Source organism: Eubalaena glacialis, chromosome 2, assembly GCF_028564815.1.
Source record: "Eubalaena glacialis isolate mEubGla1 chromosome 2, mEubGla1.1.hap2.+ XY, whole genome shotgun sequence".
NCBI lineage: Eukaryota > Metazoa > Chordata > Mammalia > Artiodactyla > Balaenidae > Eubalaena > Eubalaena glacialis.
The window spans coordinates 129155940-129179886 of NC_083717.1; the positions used below are offsets into that span (position 1 = coordinate 129155940).

The window sequence follows — 23947 nt, forward strand, 5'->3', positions numbered from 1 at the left end:
ATTTAACTCTGAGGTTTGGGCTTTTAACCACTGGAATCAATGAAAACTACATAATCAGAGGAATAAACTTCATGAAGGCATAGAGATACATTCCAAAATGTCTTCATTCATTCATTCATTCAACAGATGTATCTTTGAATTCTGTGTAGCTCACTATGCTAAGTGTTGCAGGTATCCTGGAAAGTCAGCCATTTTCTATGTGATTTATACTCTTGTGGTGCTTACAAACTAGTGGGCTAAACAGATTAATCAAATAATCACAATAATATGTATTTAAAGCTTGAGATAAATATTTAAAGGAAAAACAACATAGTTTTATGAGCGCTTATAAGAAAAGATTCTGACTTAGGTGGGTGTTTGGAATCTTGCAGAAGTGAAGCTTGATCTGAGGTCTGAGGGGTGAGTAAAAATTAACTAGTTAAGGGTTTTACAGGTGGGAAGCTTTCTTGGCAGAGGAAATAGCATGTGCAAAGGCTCTGGGGCAGGAGGAACACATTCAAAAACTGAAAGGATGATACCGTAGCCAGGTGCAGCCAGGGAGGGGAGAGTGGCTTGAGAGAGGCCTCTTCATATCTGTTCTTAAAGGGTTTGGGTTTTAACCTAGCAGCAGGAAGCTAATAAAGGATTTTAAGCAGAGAAGTAATAGCATCAAGACTTGAAAGTTGTAAAGGTTACCCTGGTGGCAATGTGCAGGACAAACTGGAGGAAGGGGTATGTCCGTTTAAAATAACATCCAGTGAATCAGAGAAAATTATGGCACAGGGGTCAAATTATGGGTCAGACAGCCTTTGTTTAAGGCTTAGCTCAGCCTTAGTCCCGAGGCTGTGTGCTAGTTATGCACCTTCTTTTGGCTCAGGCTCCACTTACGTAAAACAGGGACAATCGAACAGACCCCAGAAGAAAATTGTTTTGAGGATTAAATGAAAAAGTAGTAGTGGTAATCAGCCACCCCCATTTATATGATGAGGACATTGAGGCCTAGGAAGGTAAAATGAGGTTTTTCGTCATTATTATTTATCTGGATGTTGTGGAATAAGAGTGAAGGGAGTAGGAGGTAAAGGCAAGGTAAAGGTCTGAAGGGAGAGAACAAAACAAAACAAACAAATGACCCCCAAAACTTGATGTAAGGTCCTGGAAAGGCCAGATCTTGGGATAACCTGGTTGAAATGATGCAGGGTCCTTCTCACCCCATTCCTCCTCCAGGAGAGCAGAGATCAGTTTTCTTCCTTCATCTCCTAAGGGGCTAGATTAGACCAGCTATTCTTCAGCCTGGTAGGCATGTAGGATTCCAGGGGCCCTTCTGCCCCGAACAAATCATCAAGTAAAAGTCTCCCCATTTGTTGTGTGATATCAGCAACTGCATTAGTAATGAGAAAAGAACCTGAATTATGCAACTAAAGATTAAAAAATTAAAAACACTTACCTATAATACTATTTTTTAGCATAGGGGAATTTCAGATCAGCCTACCTTGAAGGAAGGTGGGCACTTGGTATCTAGCACACACAAATGGAAATGGGGGTGGGGGTGGAGGGTAGGGGAGAGTGCATACAGAGGGCGGGGATGGGGGCTAAGATGATACACTTTTGACTCATTAATTTTCTCCAGGATTTCCTGTGTTTACCTTTAAAAGGTGGGGACAAACAGAAGTTGGCCTTGAACTATTTTTGTTATGTATGCAAATTCAGTAGTTCATCTTCTTGTGATTTGTGAATATATATTTAACACAGCAGACTTATAATTAGTTATTCTACTTTAAAATATTTACTAAGCATCTACTATGAGCTCGCCACTGTGGTAGGTGATGGAGTGTAAGCAAAAGAGACATCCATGGAGATTTTACTCTCATATTATTTTGTTTTCAGAAATGTTATTACTTAAGGCATCACTTAAGAAATGCTTACTAAATGAAAAATACACCATTTTAAAATAGAAAGTTAGGGTAAGAATGGTTATTTTTGGCTTGGCCTTGACCATTTCTATCAAGGCTCTTCTGTTCTCCAGATTAAAGAAAAATCCTTAAATATTTAAGAACAGGATACTATATAAAGCAATATGGTAATTAATGAATATGCCTTTCTGTATCTCAAACCAGAAGCAATTGAGATTGATGCATTTTTGACCTTTTATAGTGGCCTCTGCTGAGATTTCATGTGAGCAGCAGTTGAATATAATGTTGCATATACTGAAACCATTTCCGTTGTCTGTTTCAGGACCGGCTTGATGCTCTAACAGAAGTGGATGACTCAGGACAGTTGACTATCAAATGCTCTCAGAATTATTTGTCTCTGGATTGTGGCATTACTGCTTTCGAACTGTCTGACTACAGTCCAAGTGAGGATTTGCTCAGTGGCCTGGGTGATATGACCTCTAGCCAGGTCAAAACCAAACCCTTTGACTCTTGGAGCTACAGTGAAATGGAAAAGGAGTTCCCTGAGCTTATCCGAAGTGTTGGGTTACTTACGGTGGCTCCTGACGCAGTCCCTTCCAACTGCAGCGAAGCAGTTAGTGAGGAGGCGTCTCAAGTGTCCCTTTCAGCAGATGACAGAGGTGGATGTGAGGAAAACAATGCGGCCACAGTGGAGGAGCAACCGGGCTTAACGCAGGGGCTGTCATCTTCAGGGGAAGCTCTGACAAATGCTGGACAACCCTCTTTGGAGACTGTGAAGCAAGAATCTGATTCCTCTTCCCAACTTGGGGCAAAGAATCAACAGCCTCTTCCTTGTGAAAATGCAACCCCCAAGCGATCCATCAGAGATTGCTTTAATTATAACGAGGACTCTCCCACACAGCCCACGTTGCCAAAAAGAGGACTTTTCCTTAAAGAGGAGACTTTTCCGAATAATCTGAAAGGCACTAGTGGAAAGAAGCAGATGGTTGATCTCAAGCCTGAGTTGAGCAGGAGCTCCCCTTCGCTGGTGGACCCTCGTGACAGATCGAAACTCTGCCTGCTGTTACAGTCTTCTTACCCCAGCACACCTTCTGCTGCCAGCCACTCATATGAGTGTTTGCACAAGGTGGGGGATGGGAATCTTGAAAACACAGTCAAAAGTCACATTAAGGAGATCTCCTCCAGCCTGGGGAGGCTTAATGACGGCCATAAAGAGAAACTTCGACTTGAAAAGCCTCACAAGACCGTAGAAGAGGTGCCTTCATGCCAGACACCTAAACGAGAACCCAGTTCAGGCAAGCAAGCCAAAAACACTAGGAGCTCAGTAGTGCCGCATGGAATTCCTTCTAGTACTTCCAAGGCCATAGAGGGGCCAGAAACAGATTCTGCTTCCACATCCTCACTTGAGCCGTATAACCAGAGTAGTTGGAATGCCAAATTGCCAGTGCAGTCAGAAACATCCAGTTCACCACCTTTTAGTCAAAGCAGTGAGTCCTCTGCTGGCTCAGACAACGTCATGTCTCCGGTACCCCTTCTTTCAGAAAACAAAAGCAAAAAAAGCTACACCTCCTCCCCAAGTCACGTCACCAGGAACGGTCAGGTTGTGGAGGCCTGGTATGGCTCTGATGAGTACCTAGCACTGCCCTCTCACCTTAAGCAGACAGAAGTATTAGCTTTGAAGTTGGAAAACCTAACAAAGCTTCTGCCTCAGAAACCCAGGGGAGAAACCATTCAGAATATTGATGACTGGGAACTGTCTGAAATGAATTCAGATTCTGAGATCTATCCAACATACCACGTCAAGAAGAAGCATACAAGGCTAGGCAGGGTGTCTCCAAGCTCATCCAGTGATATAGCCTCTTCGCTAGGGGAGAGCATTGAATCTGGCCCCCTTAGTGACCTTCCTTCCGACGAGGAGTTGTGCGTGCCTCTCTCTGGCATGAAAAAATACATTGATGAAAAGTCAGAGAGAGCTTCATCCTCTGAGAAAAATGAGAGCCATTCCGCTACAAAGTCTGCTTTAATTCAGAAACTGATGCAAGATATTCAACACCAAGACAACTATGAAGCCATATGGGAAAAAATAGAGGTAAGGGTGGTCTTCTTAATCAGAATGATTTCTTACCTGATTTTTGGAAGTATTGCTGGGAAAAGGTGAACTCTTCCCCACCCCATTATAAAATGTGTTGCTATTTTTGATAAACATAACCGATTCCCTAAAGAAAGAAAAGAAAAAACACACGATGATCACTGAGTTGTAACAGTGGCATCACTAGGAACTGCCCTTGTCTGTGCATTAGCTTGATGTGTCCCTGCTGGTATAGATCTCTCTGTTGATATTGCTGAAGCCTAACATGGCTCCTGATGAGTGGTGGACCCCCTTGAACGGAATACACAATAAGGTAGAACAGTAGCTGTGCACACGCCAGTACCTCAGGAATACATGAATGGAAAGTTCCAGTTACCCTCAGTGCTTTTTTGATTTGTTGGTTCTAACCCCAGAATAGCTCTCACATCTCCAATATTAACTTCTTGTAGAAAAAGACCAGATATTTCTAATTTTTCAGGAATTTTTTTCTTCAGTCTTCCTCCTCTGGCTAATAACCATGCTACCTATGCTCTGTACCATCTATGGGCTCTGAGATTGGGGAGTTCATATTTTGGGTAAATCTGTACTTTTAGAACAAATTGTTATGTGATGAAATCTTTAAGGACAGACATCAAAATTCTCAGAATTCAGCTCCTTAATGTAAGCTGTGATTTAAGATACTGGATAAAAGTATAGTACATATGGACAGAATGACCTGGAGGAAGAAAATGAAGGTACATAAAACAAAGAGGGTAAAGCTAACAGCAATATATAATAATCTTAACATATATTAATAATTGTTTACTAAGTATTTATGTGTCCAATTCTCACAACAACCCTAATATTAACCCCATTTTACGTAGAGGAGACTGAGGCTGAGAGAGACCAGGCAGTCTGCTCTAGAGCCCATACTATCAACTAAATGCTCCCATGCCTCTCCATTAGGAAGAGAGTAGTATGTACTACATGTAAATACTGTAGTATTGTAGAGAAGAAATAATATCAGTCGAGCTAGGATTTGCCTGGGAAGTTCCTGTGAAATGATAAACCTTCATTGGGACTTTGAAGGATGTGCCAGGATTTAGAGAGAAAGAAGGTGGGCATTTCAGGTAGAAGGAGCAAAAACCAAAATGCAGAGGTGGGTATTGGGAATGAGCATGGTATTGGGGTCCACAGCTGTCTTGACTGGAAGGTCAGTGAGCAGAGAGCAATAAAAGTTTCCATACATTTAATAGACCTGGTAGCTGCAAGGCCCTGATGGCCAGACCAAGGCAATTAGGATTTGTTTACCAGGCATCCATGGTAACTTCTCTGAAAGGGACTGAGCATATTTATACAACTAACAATAACTCATGCTCCTTGGGCTCTTATTTTGTGCTGGTTCTGTGCTAAGGGCTTTACATGCCTTATTCTACTTAAGTCCTGGGAGATAAGAACTTTTCAGATGAAGATGCTAAGGCAGATTGTGGTTAGGAAACTTGCTCAAGGCCTCACAGCTAGTGAGTGCAGAGCCAGAATTTGAACCCAGAGCCGGCACACTTAAAGCAGTGTGTGCCATGGCCTCCAATAGCCTTTCTGGAAGGCCTAATTGGCAATAACAGGAAAGGCGGTCATGGCAGCCATGGCGGTGACCAGTGCAGAGATGCCTGTGGCAGCCAATGTTAGGAGCTGCTGTGATGGGGGATGGGCGAATGGGGGGCGCTGTTGAAAAAGTGAACGGGATCCAGGAAACTGGTTCCAGCCCTTGCTCAGTCATTAAAGCCAGGAGTGGCCCACAGCTAATCCTGCTCCATTCTGGGCCTCGTTTCTTTTTTGTAAATAGAGGTGTTTTAAGCAGATGATGGCTATTCTACCAACTTCCAATGGAAGTATCCTTTTATTCCATAGTTCTACAAAGATGAAGCTAAGTTTTCAGTCTCTAGGGACTGGTGTAGTTTTAATAGAAGGAAACATTTGGATGGGTAGCCGGCTGGAGGTGGAGGTGAGGCAGGTAATTTTTTAAAATACACGCACTGATATTGAGGATACGATGAAACTTTTAAGAGGAAATGTAGGCCGTTGGAAATACCGTCTTAGAGTTGGGTATGAAGCGAAACCTAAAAGGGGATTAAGCCCCTTCCTCAGCCCAACTTCCTTTCAATACTTCAGGTAGGGATGACTACAAATCCCCATGCCAGTTGACCTTGGGTATCACATTCTAGCTTTGACCTCCTCCATATAGTGACCCAGAAAACGTATTCAACCAGGAAAATATAACATAATAAGAGAGGGTATTATTTAACATCTTCCTTGTATCAGGCAAATACTTGGCACTTTATCTGAAGTAGTGCTCTCATAAGATTCTCAAAACAACCCTACAAGGTAGGTTTTATTATCTTACATTGACCACTTCTCTTCCTCTCCAGTGCTCCCACTCTGGTCCTAGCCACCATTACCTCCTGCCTGGATTACTGAGGTCGCCTCCTAACTGGTTTCCCTGCTTCCATTCTGCTCCCCTTACAGTCTATTACCAACAAAGCAGCCAGAGTGATCCTTTTAAAACATAAATCAGGGATTTCCCTGGTGGTCCAGTGGTTAAGAATCCACCTTCCAACACAGGGAATGCAGGTTCGATCTCTGTTCGGCTGGGGGGGGTGGCGACTAAGATCCCACATGCCGCGGGGCAGCTAAGCCCGCGTGCCACAACTACTGAGCTTGCGTGCTTCGATTAGAGAGCCTGCGTGCCGCAAACTACAGAGCCCACACATTCTGGAGCCCGTGCGCCACAACTAAGACCCAACACAGCCAAAAAAACCAAAAACATAAATCAGATCACGTCACCCCTCTGCTCAAAACTCTGCAACAGCTCCCATGGCATTCAGAGGTCCTACATGGACTGGTCCCCCGATTTCCTCTCTGACTCATTTCCAACTGCTCTTCCCCATGCTCACTTCACTCCATTCCCACTGGACCCTTTGCCGTTCCTGGAACAAGCTGGGTACACCCCTGCCTTTCAGACCTTTGTCAGCTCCCTCTGGCTGCACATTCTCTGTCAGTTGCATTTTTTTTCTAATTCCTCCACCTCTTCTGAGATTTGCTCAGATAATAACTTCTTAGGGAAGGTTACCCTGACCACCTTTTAAAAGGTGTGACCTGACTTCTTTTTCTTTTCTTCTACAGCTCTCACCATATTCTGTAATTTTATATAATTCTCTTATTTAGCATGTGTACTATTATTAATTTTTGTCTCCCCCTGCTAGACTGGGAGATCTGTGAAGGCAGACATTTTTATCTGTTTAGCTTGCTAGTGAATCTCATGTACCTAGAACATTGCCTGCTACGTAGTAGGTGCTCAGTAAAGGTTGTTGAATGAAAGAATGAATGATTCCCCATTTTAGAGTGGAGGAGAGGAGTTCAGAGAGATAAAATCACCTCTCCTAAGCTGCACAGCTAATAAGTCATAGAGCCATGTTTCAAGCCCTATCTGCTTTGCTCTTCCCACTAGATAAAGTCTTGGGAATAGAAGAATTCCCTGAGAGACTGAGGATAGATGGAGAAGAGAAGAGGAGGACAACTGACTTTCAAGTTTTAGCCCAGTTACGAGGCAGGAGTAAGGAAGAGGCCTAGTTGTGGGGACCAGGAAGGAACAGGATTCTTGGGTATTAAGTAAGTGAGGGGAGAAGAGATGTTTAGTATGATGAACACTAGCTTCATTCTTTGCAAAATGGAGATCAAGAAGAATAAGGATAAAGAAAAAAAAATAACCTTCAACCTTTAGATTTGTTTTAAAGAGTCAATGAGGACCTTAGAACTCGTCCTGGAAGACATGACTCCATTAGGTTGGACTCATTGGTACCAAGTTAATGGATACATGACATGGCTGATTCCTTTTCTCCCCAGAGATGTAAATGTCTTCAAATGCTAGATTATGCTGTCCCAGCTATAGTTCAATGACTCAGCTGTTTGTTAGCATTTTATCTCAGAGACATCTATAACCCAATTTTAAAACTTCTTTGGTGCCAGCTAAGAATGTCCTTGCACATAAATTATTTCAGATTCAGTGCAGCAAATATTTGTCTGAGTGCTTGATCTTTGTAACTAGGCTATGTAAAATTGCAGTCTAGTCTGTGGTAGCAGCACAAAGGCAGTCACCCTTGCTACTGCCTAGAGGTAGAGCTGGGATGTGGTCAGTAATACCAGGTTAATGGGAATATAGAAGAGGTTTGGTCCTGGGATTAACTTGGCACTGATTTCTGCATTTATTTTTCCAAGAGGTAAAATGGTCCAGATAGGATCCATCCTATCTTTCACCCTCATTTCGACCATATGTTGACACATCAATGATACCACACTGATGATGGCAGTCATTAAAGAAATATCATGTTGTCCTGTGTTCTATTTTCCTTCTTCTTCCATTGTGGTAAAAAAACATAACCTAAAATTTGCCTTCCTAACCATTTTTAAGTGTACAGTTCAGTAGTAAGTGAATTCATATTGTTATGAAACAGATCTCCAGAACTTTTTCATCTTGCAAATCTGAAACTCCATACCAATTAAACAACTGCCTTTTTCCCCTCTCCTCCAGCCCCTGGTAGGCACCATTCTACTTTTTGTTTCTATGAATTTGACTACTTTAGATGCCTCATATAATTGGAATCATATAGTATTTGTCTTTTTGTGACTGGTTTGTTTCACTTAGCATAACGTCCTCAAGATTCATCCATGTTGTAACATATGACAGGATTTCCTTCCTTTTTAAGGGTGAATAATTCCGCTGTATGTATATACCACATTTTGTTTACCCATTCATCTGTGGAGGGATATTTGGCTTGCTTCCACTTCTTGGCTATTGTGAATAATGCTGTTATGAACATAGGTGTGCAAATACCTCTTCAAGACCCTGCTTTCAATTCTGTGGGTATATACCCAGAAATTGGATAAGATTGCTGCTGGACCATATGGTAGTTGTACTTCTAATTTTTTGAGAAATCACCATACCATTTTCCGTCATGATTGCTCCATTTTACAATCCCAATGACAGTGCACAAGAGTTTCAGTTTCTCCATATCCTCATCAACAATTGTTAATTTCTGGGGTTTTTTTGTTTGTTTGTTTGTTTTTAAGATAGTAACCATCCTAATGGGTGTGAGGTAATAACTCATTATGATTTTTTTTAACATCTTTATTGGAGTATAATTGCTTTACAATGGTGTGTTAGTTTCTGCTGTATAACAAAGTGAATCAGCTATACGTATACATATATCCCCATATCTCCTCCCTCTTGCGTCTCCCTCCCACCCTCCCTATCCCACCCCTCTAGGGGGTCACAGAGCACGGAGCTGATCTCCTTGTGCTATGCGGCTGCTTCCCACTAGCTATCTATTTTACATTTGGATTTGGTAGTGTACATATGTCAATGCTACTCTCTCACTTCATCCCAGCTTACCCTTTCCCCTCCCCGTGTCCTCAAGTCCATTCTCTACATCTGCGTCTTTATTCTTGTCCTGCCTCTAGGTTCTTCGAACCACTTTTTTTTTAGATTCCATATATATGTGTTAGCGTACGGTATTTGTTTTTCTCTTTCTGACTTACTTCACTCTGTATGACAGTCCCTAGGTCCATCCACCTCACTACAAATAACTCAATTTCGTTTCTTCTTATGGCTGAGTAATATTCCATTGTATATGTGTGCCACATCTTCTTTAACCATTCATCTGTCGATGGACACTTAGGTTGCTTCCATGTCCTGGCTATTGTAAATAGAGCTGCAATGAACATTGTGGTACATCACTCTTTTGAATTATCTCATTATGATTTTGATTTGCGTTTCTTTGATGATTAGTGATGTTGAACATCTTTACATATGCTTGTTGGCCATTTGTATATCCTCTTTGGAAGAATGTCTATTCAAGTATGTTGTCCACTTTTTAAATTGGGTTATTTGATTTTTTTGTTGTTGAGTTGTAGGAGTTCTTTATATTCTGGATCTTAACCTTTTATTATATATTTGATTTGCAAACATTTTCTCCCATTCCTTTTCGCTCTGTTGATTGGGCCCTTTGATGCACAAAATTTTTAAAGGATGATGTGGCCCCATTTGTCTATTTTTGCTTTTGTTGGCTGTGCTTTTGGTGTCATATCCAAGAAACCATTGCCAAGACCCATGTCATGAGGCTTTTATTTTATGTTTTCTTTTAGGAGTTTTATAGTTTAAGTCTTAGGTTTAAGTCTTTGAGTTATTTTTTATTTTATCTCAGTGTGATTACCTCTCATGCTTTAAAAATCTCACCCCTGGCTTTTTTGCTTGGTAGGACACAACTTCAAGAGACAAGATTTGTCTTTAGAAAAACACTTGGGAGTCACTCTTTTTAAAAAGTCCTGTCTGCCATTCTTTACTTGATTTGAAACACAGCTGTATTTTTCTTTATTTGTCCCCAGAGTAACTTATAATCAAGATCTGCTGTAAATTTAATTCTCACCTGCCTTTGAAGTTTCTTTTATACCAACCACATAGCAGTTTTCCTAGAGTTGGTGGAGTGGTGGTCTGCACTTTGGTGTTTATAATGATCTCGTAAGAGCATCCTATCAGATAGGAAGCATTTTAAGGTTACTGGATTCCACTGTTCTTCACTGACATTTCATTTTGTATGTGCCTTTCCCTTATGCTAACCTTTTCCCTCACAGTTGCTAGTCTTCCTCCTATATCTGAATTCTCTCTCTTCCTTGTATCTTCTCTCCTATTCTCTTTCTTTACTATTCCTCTGGAATATATAGTTTTCACTCTCTGGCACCTATTTTCCCTTTTAATTTCCTTCCCCAAGATTATCTTCTACTTTCTTCCTCTGATGTTGTTCTAGAGATTCTCAGATTCCAAATATGAGAGGACTATGAGTTGGCTCTTCATCACCATTCAAGCTTGAACCCTTGATCTTCTCAGTACATTTCTTAGTCTTAGAAATATGTATCCAGAGGGTTGAGGAACTGTTTAGATGCAAGAATAAACAATTCAGTTTAAATATCAAGGAAGAAGCCACATTTTTAAAGAGTTGGGAAAGCTCAGCTTTGTAATTAAAATTGGGAGATTCAGGAGTCCTAAAAGATCACAAATTGAACATGAATTGATAGTACAGATTATTATTCAACAAGTGGTGTTAGTAGCAGAATGCTGTAGGAACTCTGAATATTCTTCTTTATGTTATGCACAATCTAAAATTTTGTTTTAAATTCTGGACTTAGAATTTGAAAGAGACAGGACAACATAATTCTAGGCTCTGTTTATTAAATAAGATAATATTTGATAAGTCTCAAGTGGAGAGTTATACAATGGGAGAGCAGAGGAAGGAAGATAACAAGTGTACCTAGACCAAGCATCACAGAAGGTGGACTACTTGAGCTGGACCTTGAATGATGAGTAGAATTTAGGAGAGATGAGAAGGCAGAATGTTAGTGACAGAAGCTTTGGTATAAGCTAAGGTTGAGGGCAAGAATATTTAAGGTATATTTGGGAAATAGTAAAGGGTGTAGGCTAAACTCCTGTAAACAAAGAGATCCCTAAATACAGTAAGATAGAAGACTTTTTCTCTCTCACATAACAAGAGGTAGGCAGACAATCCAGGGAAGATAGAGGCCATCTAGGGATTCAGGTGCTTTCTCCCTGTTGCTCTTGTACTATGGTGCACCAATGCTGTATCTATGTTCCATCCTACCAGAAGGGGAACGTGGAGAGCACCCAGCTTTCTTCTCACAGACAGGACTTGGAAGTTGTACACATTTCTTCTGTTCACATCCCATTGGTCCAGACTTTGTCATATGGCATCACCTAACTGCAAAGGAGTTTGGGAAATTAGCCTCTAGGCTATGAACTTTAGGAGGGAGATGTTCTCTTAAACCAATTGCTGGTTAGAATAGAGTTAGTTGAAGGGAAGGGGAATATAAAGTTAGAAAGAAAGGACCAAAATATGAACTTTGAATTCCAAGTGTTTACATAGCACAGGCACAAAATAAATACCTGTCTAATGAATGCATGAATAAATGAATAAGTGAGTGAGTGAATGTATCATTCAGATTGAACTTTTTCCTTTAGACCAGGAGTTACAAACTAAAATGACTCTAAGAGGGGCAGACAGGTAATATAAATGAGTCATACAGCTGGGTGGAAGTGGTGAGTGAAAGAGACTGAGTAACGGAAGGTAAGTGCCATGTCTAGAGGGTGGCCAACTGCTCAGTTCCAAGTGATTGTTGCACGGGAGTGTGGGCCCTGTGTGGCAAGATCTTGCAATTTTTAAAAAGAAGTAGCAAATCTGGGTTTTATGTGACATCTCCCAATTTGTTAATGTTTGGTCTGAACAATTTAAAAACGGGCCAAATAAAACACATCCATAGGATAGGTTTAGCCTTCAAGTCACTAATTTACAATCTTTCTGAAGAGGAGACATTACTTAAAATTTTTGGCTCAGATGGTTGGTAGTTTAAGGTTAATCTGGTCATGGTGTGCTGGATACACCTCTAGCGAAGTGGTTCTTGATTGTGGCTGCACATTATAATCACGGGGGTGCTTTGAAAAAAAATTCCAACTTCAGCCTCCACCCAGAGCTATTAAATCAGACTCTTGAGGGATAGGTATTTTTTAAAGCTCCTTCATGCATTTCTGATGTACAGTCAAGGTTGGTAGCTAATGCTCTAAGGCTAATTTTGAAGGTTATTGCTAAAAGGGTCTGAACTGTGGTTTTGGAAGCCAACTAAGGAAAATAAAGAAACAGAGGTGGGAGATGTTATAAAAGACAAATCAATACAATTTTGTGGCTTTTAAAAAATGAGATAGTGGAGGAAGTGGGTCAAAAGAGTTGAGATTTCAAGCTGAGGTTTGGGGGCAGGGAGATGTAAGGACTTTAATAAATGGTTCCAAGGGACATAAGAAATTAAGATACACAGTTGATGAACGGGGCAAAGGTAAATGTTATCTTATATGCAAATGCTGTGGCCAAATCCAAGCTGAGAATTCTCAATTAATAACATTAAAAAATAAAGCTACACAGTTCTTTTTAAGGGTAATATTGTATATATTTGTGTATAATTTATTTGTTGCAATGCCAGGAAAAAAACTGAATTAACATTACTAATGGATTTGTTGGGACAGTATGTCAAGGTCATTGCTCAGGGTTGCTGGAGAAGAACCATAGGGATCCAAAGCAAATACCTTCCTGGTTAACCCAGTAGGAATGTTTCAGTCCTGCGTCAGTTTGGTTTCTGCCGAGCCTTAGCTGGGTCTCGAGCCTTTATCAATGGTGATTTAGCACCACCGTGAGGCTGCATCCAGTCAGTGCGTCTCGTTTTTACCTTCTGAAATGTATACGGAAGGTGCAGTTTTTTGTTTGCAGTTTTAAACATTAAGATGAAAATAGTTCCTTGTTATTTTCTTGGTGTGAAAAAGCTATGATTAAATTACATTTTGTTGTGTCAAGATGATGAAAGTTCCTAACTGCATTTGACAGCAAATATGTCTATGATGATGAAAATCAAAAGAGGAATAAACTCAGTGTTGCATTTTTAAATTCAACTAAAATTATTATTAGGATATTAGTGAATTCTTCTTTATCCTTAAGCCTAAAATAATGACTCTGTATTAGCCGTAGGATGTTTTAGAAAGGTAGCAATTAAAAAAACAAACAAAACCTTGACATTTATTGCCTACTTATAACATGTCAGGCAAGATGCTAAGAGTTTTATTCATTTAACACATTTAATTCTCAAGAAAAAAAAATCCTTCTTTGATGAAGACACTTTTATTATATCCTCATTTTACCAATGAGGACAGAGATATTATACATAGAGAAGTTAGTAATTTACTTAAGGGTACAAGACTTAAAAGCAGGAACTTTGGGCTCAATTCACAGCCCCCTACTGTTTAATTATGAAAACTTGAATAAGTCGCTGAACGTTTACTGTTTAAATCTCCTAGTCTATAAAATGGGATATTAATTATGTTTGTTACGCCATTGCACAGATTATTGTATGAAATTACAAAGAGCAACAGTTCATTGTAAACTCTAAAGGCTACATAAATACTAGTCTTATCATTATTGTGACTCTTCCTATGAATTCAGGGAATAGCATCAACAATAATAGAAAGAACTAGAATAAGAATCTTAATTCTTCCCCTATGTAGCATTGTGACCTTGGAAACTTAGCTCCCAAGCCTCAGTTTCGAAAAATAAACATTAGTAAGAAATTGAATTGGCTGACCTCTTAAGATACCTCTCAGTTCTGAAATTTTATAAGAGACTAAGAAGCATAACTAAGAGATGCAGCCAGTTCTCTGCAAAATATTCACTGGAATATATCACTTCAACATGGAATTTCTTTCTGTTCCATGGAATTCTGGGTGAATCTCCCTTAGAAGACCGTAATGGTAAGTGAGTGTGAGGCTATGGCATTAGTGAGCCTGGAGGTATGCAACTATTCATGCTGCATTCCCAGCAGTGTAATGTGAGAAGAACCAGACATCCTAGAGGAATTTGGGGCCTGGCTAGTGTTTGTTAGATGCCAAGAGACCAGGGACAATGGTGAACAGCAAACAAGTGAGTAACCCAGTAAGAATTAGATATGGATTAGCCCGAATTTATAGCAAGTAAGGTCAGCTAAATGGAGCAGATTGGAAACATTCATCTTGGCAGATTTGCCGTTGTGATGTCTTAAAATTAACTGTCAGCACTGCTGTTTGTGCTCTGTTCTGACAATATGAGGGCAGATCATTCCAAGAGTGTGGGTTCTGTGTCCGGGTCACTCATGATGTCAGATCATGTCTGAGGCTCTTGATCTCATTCTATAAAGATGATTGGCCTGAGATTTGCATGGTGAATAAGCAACTTTACCCAGGAAAGGTGCTGCCTGTATGCTGAGGCCCAGGTGCTTTCCATCTTTCAGGTAGATGAGGTTCTGTGTATTATCACCTATGTTATCTTGAGCAAGTGACTTGACCTTTCTTGCCCCAGTTTCCTCCCTTGCAAAATAGGGTTAAAAGTGTATCTTCCACATAGAGTTTTTTTTTTTTTTTTTTTTTTTTTTGGACCATTAAATGTGTTAAAATGTGTAAAGAGCTCAGAATAGTACCTGGCATGTAGTAAGCATTCAATAAATGTTAGCTCTTGTGGTTGTTATTGTTGTTATTATTACTATTATGGGAGGGGAGGGGTGAGGCCTCAGCAGCTCTTTGTATGTAGATGGCTCTGGCCTTTTGGGATCAAATGCTACCACCCTATTTTCTCCTCCTACCTTCAGGCATCTTGGTCATTATGAAGCTTCAACCTCCTACTCACCCCCCACTCACAATGGTTAAGGCCGCCTGTCCTCCTTCCTGGGACCTGTGATAGTCGCCCTAGACTCCTGCACCCCTCTTCCCTGTGAGACTCTGGGCCTTCTGCCTTGACAGATGATTCTTATGTTGTGTTAGAGATAATTCTCCTCTAACTGGCCCAATAATTTTAGTTAGTGCACTTCTCTGACATCTTAGAAAGTTTATGTACGGGAATTTATGCTATGAATGTGTGTTCAGATAAACACAAACAACCTTCTAGTTTATAATATTGTCACACAACAACTTATAAATAATATGTACTTATCTATGTGTAATTTGTATTTATACATATTTATAATATGTATTCATAATTATGTACTTATAAATAATAGTTCCCACAGCACTCTAACCAGAGGAATCTCATTACAACGTATTATGGGAAGAAAAAGGATGGGACTCCAATAAGTTTACAATTGCCCCTGAGACCCCTGACTGCTAAAGATGGAAAAATTAAGCAAGTGTGTTGGAAAGGTAGCACTAGGCTGGGATCATTTGCTGGGAGAGGAGCATTGAAGCTGGGTCTTGAAGGATAGATATGGTGGGAGGAGTAGAAGACATTGGGAAGGTATGTGGAAGTCACCAAAGATCAGTTTCCTGTGTAACTAAAAGAGAACAGGTAAATCATCTGAACATCTCTGGCTTTGAAGGAGGCTCTATATGCAAGAACCACAGATGGTAACAGTAAGAAAGGCATGAGAAATTGTCCAACTTAATTCCCTCATTTTACAACTAGAACATGCCTCTCCCAGGAGTGCTTCCTATTAGCATGTCCTATTTTCTGGTTATACCAGATTTTGCAAGCTTGTCACAAAGGGGCAGCAAGTACTTTTTTTTTTTTTTTTTTCCCCAAGATCAACATGAATATGTTCCTAGTGCCCCTCAGCTGTTGGCTTTTTATCTTTGTTGCCCTGATGGACTTTGAAGCAGATTTCCCTTCTCTGAATTTGGTGTATGTTTCACAGTTTAATTTAGGGACACAGCCGGTGTCGAGAACCACTGAGACAGACACAGAATGAGGGACTGGGGTGAATAAAATTGAGTGCCTTGCACTGTGGGGCCTCAATCTGTAGAAGACACAGCGGATATGCCCCTACACACTGTTCCTAGGTTCTCTCCGTGCCCATGGTCTCCAGTACCACCTGTGTGTTGCTTTCTCCAGCCTAGATCTTGCTCCACACCTCAGAAGCCAAACTCATGCTATCTAATACCATGTTTATCATATACCTGCAAATTACTTCTTCCTTCTGAATATCTTATTGCTTCTTTCAGAGAATAGTACCTCCAACGAAAATTGAAAGCTGGCAGTCATCTCAGATTGTAACAAATTTCTCAGATTTTTTAATCCATCATATTCAACTGGTCCTGTCCATTTTAACTTCTGTCTCTCTCTGCAGTCTTGCACGTTCCCTCCGTGTCCACTGCTGCTACTCAGTCTAGCCCTCATCGACTTTTTCATGGAGTAGTGTAGCAGCCTTTTTACTGGCTTTTCTGATCTCAGCCTAACACCTGGCAATCCACTCTCCACACTGCAGTCAGAGCAAGTCTTCTAAGATGCTAATCAGATTCTCTCTCTCTTCTGCTTCAGAACTGCAGTGACCACCCCCATCGTTCTTAGGATAAAGTCCTAACTCCGGGGCGAGGTGTATGTGCCTGGCTCTTGGCCAGACTCTCCAACCTCATTTCTCAGTTTCCCTATTTGCCTCCAGAGCGTTAGCCATCGGCTACTTAGATTTCTCAGAATGAACTGTTCTCTACTGGATTTTGTCTGCCAAGAATGTTCTCTGTTCCTCTCAGTGCCCTCTATTCTTTTTCAGCTGGTCCAATGCCACCCAATCTAGATACTATACCCAATTAGGTAAACCAACAGTACTCTGGAATTTTACGTTATTCTTTAAAACTCTAATTCTGTACTTCTTTTTGAACTCTAGAAATTTTGTTCAAAAGATGTCCATGAAAACTTTAAAGTGAACAATTAGAGTTCTATACTTAAGGACACAGCACCTGAGTTCTTCTGCCTCAACCACCAACTGGCTGCCTGTTACCAATCAAGTAGTTAACCTTTCTGAGCCTCGGTTTCCTCACCTGTAAGATGGGGGCATTGAACTAGATGGGATGTAAGGGCCTTTTGAAGATCAGGTCTGTGCTTCTAATCTGCACGGGAATGCTTCTCCTTTTCAAGCAGATGTATTTAGTAAATGCTGTTTTCTATCTTCTTGGCTCCAATGATAGTGCAGTGGCTGAGTTGTTACCCTTTACTGACTCACCACCCAGAACTTCTCTGGTAGAAAGTTGGTTATTTTCTTGCTCGTTCAATGCGATAAACTCTCCGCATTGAATTCCATTTTTTTCTAAAAGTATAACTTTGTTATTCCTGAAGAACTGTATGTCCCCTAGAGAAAATTTAGAATATTTAGATAAACAAGACTCAACAACCACAAGTAATCTTTTTAATAATTTTAGTATCTACAAACACTTCCATCTTGCTACATGCATTCTTGTTCCAGTTATTAGATTTACAAGGAGGTTTTACTAATCAGGAAAGTATTTATATCTAAACACAAGATTATAACAACATTTCAGCTCTGTACTTCAGTGTCAAGGAGACAGCCCTTTTCATTAAAACTGTATGGACATGTGAGGAAATGTTGTTTATTAAAAGTGATTGATTAGCTCCAACAATCAATTGTTGGGGGAGACTTTGAGCTATAGAAAAAAGAGAGAAGGAATGAGAAGGAAGAGGAGAGGAGAGGAAGGGAGGGGAGTGAAAGAGAGAGGAGTGAAGAACAAGGGAGTGGAGGGGCTAGGAGGAGAGGAAAGAGAAGGAAAAGGCAAAAGAGAACAGCAGTCAAGAAAGAAAGGAGAAAAGGAAGATGGAAAAGAGCGCAGAGTAGGGAGAATTATCTAAAACACAGCGGCTGTGATGGGAACGTTGAAGTCATGTGGCACAGGCTGGGCTTCTCACAGAGGCTTGGGAAGTAAGAATGGACAACAGTGGATGTTTCTGTCCTTTGTTTTTCTCTGTGAACCTCAGGGTGGGTCTGCTTAGAAACACAGTGTGGTGTAGCAGTTCAGAGCTTGAGCCCTGGAACAAAACTACTTAATAGCTATTTAATGGCTTTATGACCTTGAATAAATTATATAACTCTTCTATGCTTCAGCCTCTTCCTGTGTACAGTAGAGAAATTTGTGAAGATTAAAGGACTACAGAAATTATCAGAAGAATAGTTGGTAGATAGTCAGCACCCAAATGTTTAGTACTGTTGTTTATAATACTAGATATAAAATACCTATAAGTAAACTATTAAATGATCATAATCCTAAATTCTAAAGTGTGAGCATCTTAGGTCCTTGTTTGGGATTTAGAGGCAGATAAAGATGATTTGATATGGTCATCCAGTGCCTCTGGAGGATTGGGGGTGCTTGAAACAAGGTCTTACACAGAGCTAGTGAGCAAAGCTGTGTGGGAGAATCCCCAGCTTCACTCCTGACAGCCGTTAAGTATTTGAACTTGTCTGTGCTTCAGTTTTCTCCTCTGTAAAATGGAGAGTGTGGGAATCTTACAGCATAGAGTAGTTGTAAGTATTAAATAAGTGCCTGGCATATAATTGGTACTAAGTTAATATTAGTTCCAGTTTATTCCCAATTCTTTTATTCATTCCTATTTTTGTTAGACTTTGATGATATGCATTCCAAACTTGTCTTTCCCTTAAAATTGTTGATTATTTCTTCTTAGAAATCAATAGGGAGCAACTGAAGTCAAAGCCTCTGGATTTGTTGGAGGAAACCCTTTCCCATTATGAGAGTCAGGGATCTTTCTGGGCTCTTCTTTTCCCAGTTGAAACCACTGTCATTAGTGTTTGAAGAAATTGGGGATTCAGCTCAATTTATCCCTTCCACATGATACTGAGTTCAGAATAGAACTTCCTACCTGGTCAGTTTTAGATAATACCATTCGATGCCCTTTTTATTCTCTCTTTCCAACTGACAGCCTTTATTCTGGAATAATTTTATCAGAAATATTTAAAAATTCTAAAGACATTCCATTCAACCTTTAGAAGAGAAGCTAAATATTTCATAAAACATTTCAGTATTTGAGTATTCTTGTGGCAACAGAGTTACAACTGCCTTAAACCATTTCATTTTCGCTTCAGTCTTTCTTCTAAGAGTACACACCATACCCTCCCTTCTGTCAATTACTTGTACTGCATTGCATTTTATAGGTAAGGATGTGGGTAAATGTGTGAGTTGGTTGAGTCCGAAGTACCACTTTTAACTCACTTTGATTTTATCTTGAGCCTCTGTGTCTTGGTGGCACAATAAGTACATTGATATGTGGTTAGGAAAGGTAAATTACATTTGAGTGCTATTGTGTAAAAAGCTTAATTAGTCATTTCATATAGGAATTAGGTGTATAAGAATTAAGCAAAAATGGAAGATTAAATATATATGTTGGTAGATGTACATATAAAATCTCAATGCATAAGTTTGCTTCTAAGGGGAGTTCTCATTTTACCAGCTGTCAGAGCCTAAATTAAGCTTCCTTGTGGGTAGGGTAAAAGCATTGCGATTACTCATTGGTAACCATTACTAATGTAAAGACTGGCTCCAAAGCATGTGTCCTGTTTTGAAAAATTAAGCCAGATTATTCTTAAACTTGTAGTTGTTTAATAGAGAAATGTGATCCCCTTTGGACTTGCTGGTGGAATAAGGAGGTAGGGAAATCTTTGCTAACCTGCAGGTTCAGATGCTGCCCCTGCCACACCGCCTCATGTGATGATCTGAGACAGAAGTCATGACTCCCTCCTCTGCACCCCCAGAGTGGTTGGTGCCACCTCTCATATTGTGGCTGTGAGAAGACTTTTCTCTCCATCTTCCCTGGACACCTAGCAGAGTGCTGTATGCTTAGTGAATAACCAAAAGTTTTGAGTGAATGACATAAAAGATCAAATTGGAACCTGTTAATTAGGAATGGTTTTTAAAAATTATCAAGCCAGGCTTTAAAATATAATTTCTCTTGAAATCCTCACATAAACCCCAAATGGATATCCCTGTCCCTGTCTTATAGATGAAGAAACTGAAGTTCAGAGACATCAAGTAGCTCATTTAGTTTATACTGTTAGTAAGAGGTGGATGGAGCCTGGAATCAAATTCAGTTTCCTCTGGTTGTAGCAGCTATTCTCTTATCATTATCTACACTGGTTGATGATAAGCATGTTTTTTTCTCTTTTACTATACCCTCTTCTGCTGCCACAATTAATCCTCATTTAAATGTTTTTCAAGTTCTAATTTCTGCCAGGGACTTAGACAAATTGTTAGATCAGCTGGCCCAACTAGATCATTTGAGTCTCATAAAGACCCTGTGAGGTGGGTACTACTGTCACCCCATTTTACAGATGAGAAGACTGAGGCCCTGAGAAGTAGGGAATCATGCCCAATGCCATGTGCCCAATACCTGGCACATAGTGAATGTTGTATGAGGATTACTTATTGTTTCAGCTAGCATTGTTCAGATGAGGTCATTCACTGAATACTTTAATCTTGGAATGGTAAGAAAGGGGTAAATACTTTTTTTGAATGGTTTAAAAAGTTCAACAGCAGAGGCTGCCCTTTTTTATTTTCAGAAATACAGTGAAAATAGTTCACTTCTTGATGATTTTCAGCAGGTCCCTCTCTGAAGGCAGCTGACTTGATCTGGACTAGGTCAGATTTCACACTTGATTTCTCTGTCCACTGAGAAATGTGCATCCTTCTGGGGGTGAACACACACATGTTCACACACACATCCAAACAACAAATACTGAGAGGACATTAGCAGTTGAGCCCACTGGCTAAACTATCTCCTGAGAACCAGGGGCCATCTCATCTGTGATTAAACTGAGTCAAACTCATCTGTAATTAAGGCAGTGTTAGAATGGGCTCGCTTAAGCATGTAACTGCCTTAAAGTTTTGGTTTAAATTTTCTGTAAATTAGAAATGAAATTTACAGTGATTTTTGCTTGCTTAAAAAAAAAGTTTTTTGTTGTGTCTAACCTCATCACAGATTCCCTTTCAGAAAAATTAACAGAAAATAGTGACTGTGAAGGGAGAAGGACTTAGAACGTAGAGAGTTTTATCTCAGCGCTAAGAATGTGGGAGTGGCAAGAAATGTTTCTTCACCCTCATCTGGGTCAGATAATGTGTCTCTAGGAGCGCTGTTTCTAGAGGTCACCGTGGTACCATGAGAGGAATAGACTTTGGAATGAGATATGGGTTCAGATCCCAACCCTGCCAGTGGGCTAGTCACCTTCGTTGACCCTCAGTTTTCTCATCTGTAAAATGACCATAATCAGCACCACTTCACAGAATTGTGTTGACAACACAAGTGTCTACTTCCTGTTGTATACTTCCCCTTTTAGAGAAATAGTTTTCAATTTCAATTTGTTCTAAAAATCATGTAATTCTATAAAAAATTACCCCTGGGCTTTTAACTCCATAAGGCAGGAACCATGTCTTGTTTCCTACCATGTCACTGTTTCCTGGTCCCATGTCTGATACAAGGAAGACCCTCCTTTTTGTCCCAGCTGCACATGACAGCTTTGTCAAAGGGCAACAGTAATCACCCACACAGTTTCTAGTTAACCAGACTAGGTTTGTCATAGAGGAGAAATAGTTAGGAAAATAAAAGAAATAATGAGTATTCTTCTTTAAATTGAAGCATAGTTGATTTACAACATTGTGTTAGTTTCAGGTATACAACAAAGTGATTCAGATACATATATATATATTTTTTCAGATTATTTTCCATTATAGGATATTACAGGATATTGAATATAGTTCCCTGTGCTATACAGTAAATCCTTATTGTTTATTTTATATATGGTAGTGTGCATCTGTTAATCCTGTACTCCTAATTTATCCCTCCCCCCCAATTTATGCCTCCCCCCCTTTCCCCTTTGGTAACTATAAGTTTGTTTCCTATGTCTGTGAATCTGTTTCTGTTTTGTACATAGATTCATTTGTGCTATTTTTTAGATTCCATATATAAGTGATATAATATTTGTCCTTGTCTGATTTACTTCACTTACTATGATTATCTCTAGGTCCACCCATGTTGCTGCAAATGGCAATATTTCATTCTTTTTCATGGCTGAGTAGTATTCCATTGTATATATATATACCACTTCCTTATCCATTCATCTGTCGTTGGACACTTAGGTTGCTTCCATGTCTTCGTAAATAGTGCTGCTATGAACACTGGGGTGCATACATCTTTTCGAATTAGAGTTTTCTTTTGGGTTTTTTTTGGATATATGCCCAGGAGTGGGATTGCTGGATCATATTGGTATTTTTAGCTCTATTTTTAGTTTTTAAAGGAACCTCCCTACTGTTTTCCATAATGGCTGCGCCAGTTTACATTCCCATCGATAGTGCAGGAGGGTTCAATAATGGGTACTTAACCTGTTATGAGAGTGTAGCTGTTTGCAAGACTAACTTTATATTTTCCTTGCAAATATAATCTTCAAATGTATGTTAACCAGCTGAGGGCTCTAGCAAATTATTTTTCACAAACCTGAAAGTGTACCTTTACATACACTTGCACTGTGCTTCTTAGTCTTTAAAGAGATTGATGCTTTAGAAAGTTTAAGAGTAAGATTCTTTAAAAGCACCTCATTAAGGAACTTTCAAAATGCAAATGATTTGATTCCTCCAGCAAATGATTTGGAAGTGGGAAGTGTGCTGTCAACTGATGGTAGTAACAGGCTAACAGCTGTTCCATTTTCTCTCAAGTTGGATGACCAAGGTTTCTTCCGGGGGTTGAATCCTGGCTTGGCTCCAATCATCAGGCTCTCAGAACATGTATCAAATATGAGTATGGCAAGGGGCCCACCGAGGAGGAAACAATTAAGGGGGTAGCCCAAGAGGACTGGGACCTGTGGACTGGTCACCCTCAGTGTGCCCCTGGAGAGCTCGGCAGGGAGTCAGAGAAAGGTAATGGAAGAGGGGCAAAAAGGGACGAGAAGGACACCAGTGGTAGAAAGTGACAGGAGAGAGACTGAACAGATGAGCTACAGGAGTCTGAATGACGAAGGCTAAAATGTGGCCTTTCAAAGGTTTGTAATTCAGCCTGTAGCAGTGAGTCGAATGTGTGTAAAATGTGCTTTTTATGTAGTGCAGCATTGGATTGTGCCGTGAAGAAAATGTGATTTTTATAGTTGTCTTTGACTCTCCAGGTAAGTACGTGTGAACTCAGAATATTAGAGAAACAAACAGGTCAAATACTAAAAATAGAAACAAATTTGGGTATAGACAGAATTCTGATACGGACAGAGTACATTTCACAGGAAAATCCGGGAGCATGTCCCAACTCTTTATTGCTTGTAAAACTTTTTCTAATGATTAAAATTACCTGAATTCAGTAGGCCAGTGCTTAGACATGCTTTATGTTCAGCTGAAATTTTTACTTCAGTGATATTTATCATTTTATTCCCAGTAATGTCCAGCAGTGTGCTTTACACAGAGTAGGTGCTTAATAAATATTTGTTAAAAGAATGAATGAGTGACCAATATATCTCTTGGATAGGATTTGATTTATATTACAAAATAAGTAAAATTTTGTATTTTTTTCTCATTTTCCTATGTTGTTACTTATGTCAGCCT

The 23947-nt window shown here is 39.9% G+C and overlaps 1 protein-coding gene across 9 annotated transcripts in view; it reads left to right on the forward strand.

Moving 5' to 3' along the window:
* Nucleotides 1–23947, forward strand: part of AKAP6 (A-kinase anchoring protein 6) — a 570108-nt gene that overhangs the window by 308098 nt on the left and 238063 nt on the right. For all 9 annotated transcript variants that reach the window (XM_061180772.1, XM_061180767.1, XM_061180765.1 and 6 more), the window contains one exon: nt 2212–3978. In XM_061180772.1, coding sequence (XP_061036755.1) covers nt 2212–3978 — 1767 coding nt within the window. The remainder of the gene's footprint in view (nt 1–2211; nt 3979–23947) is intronic.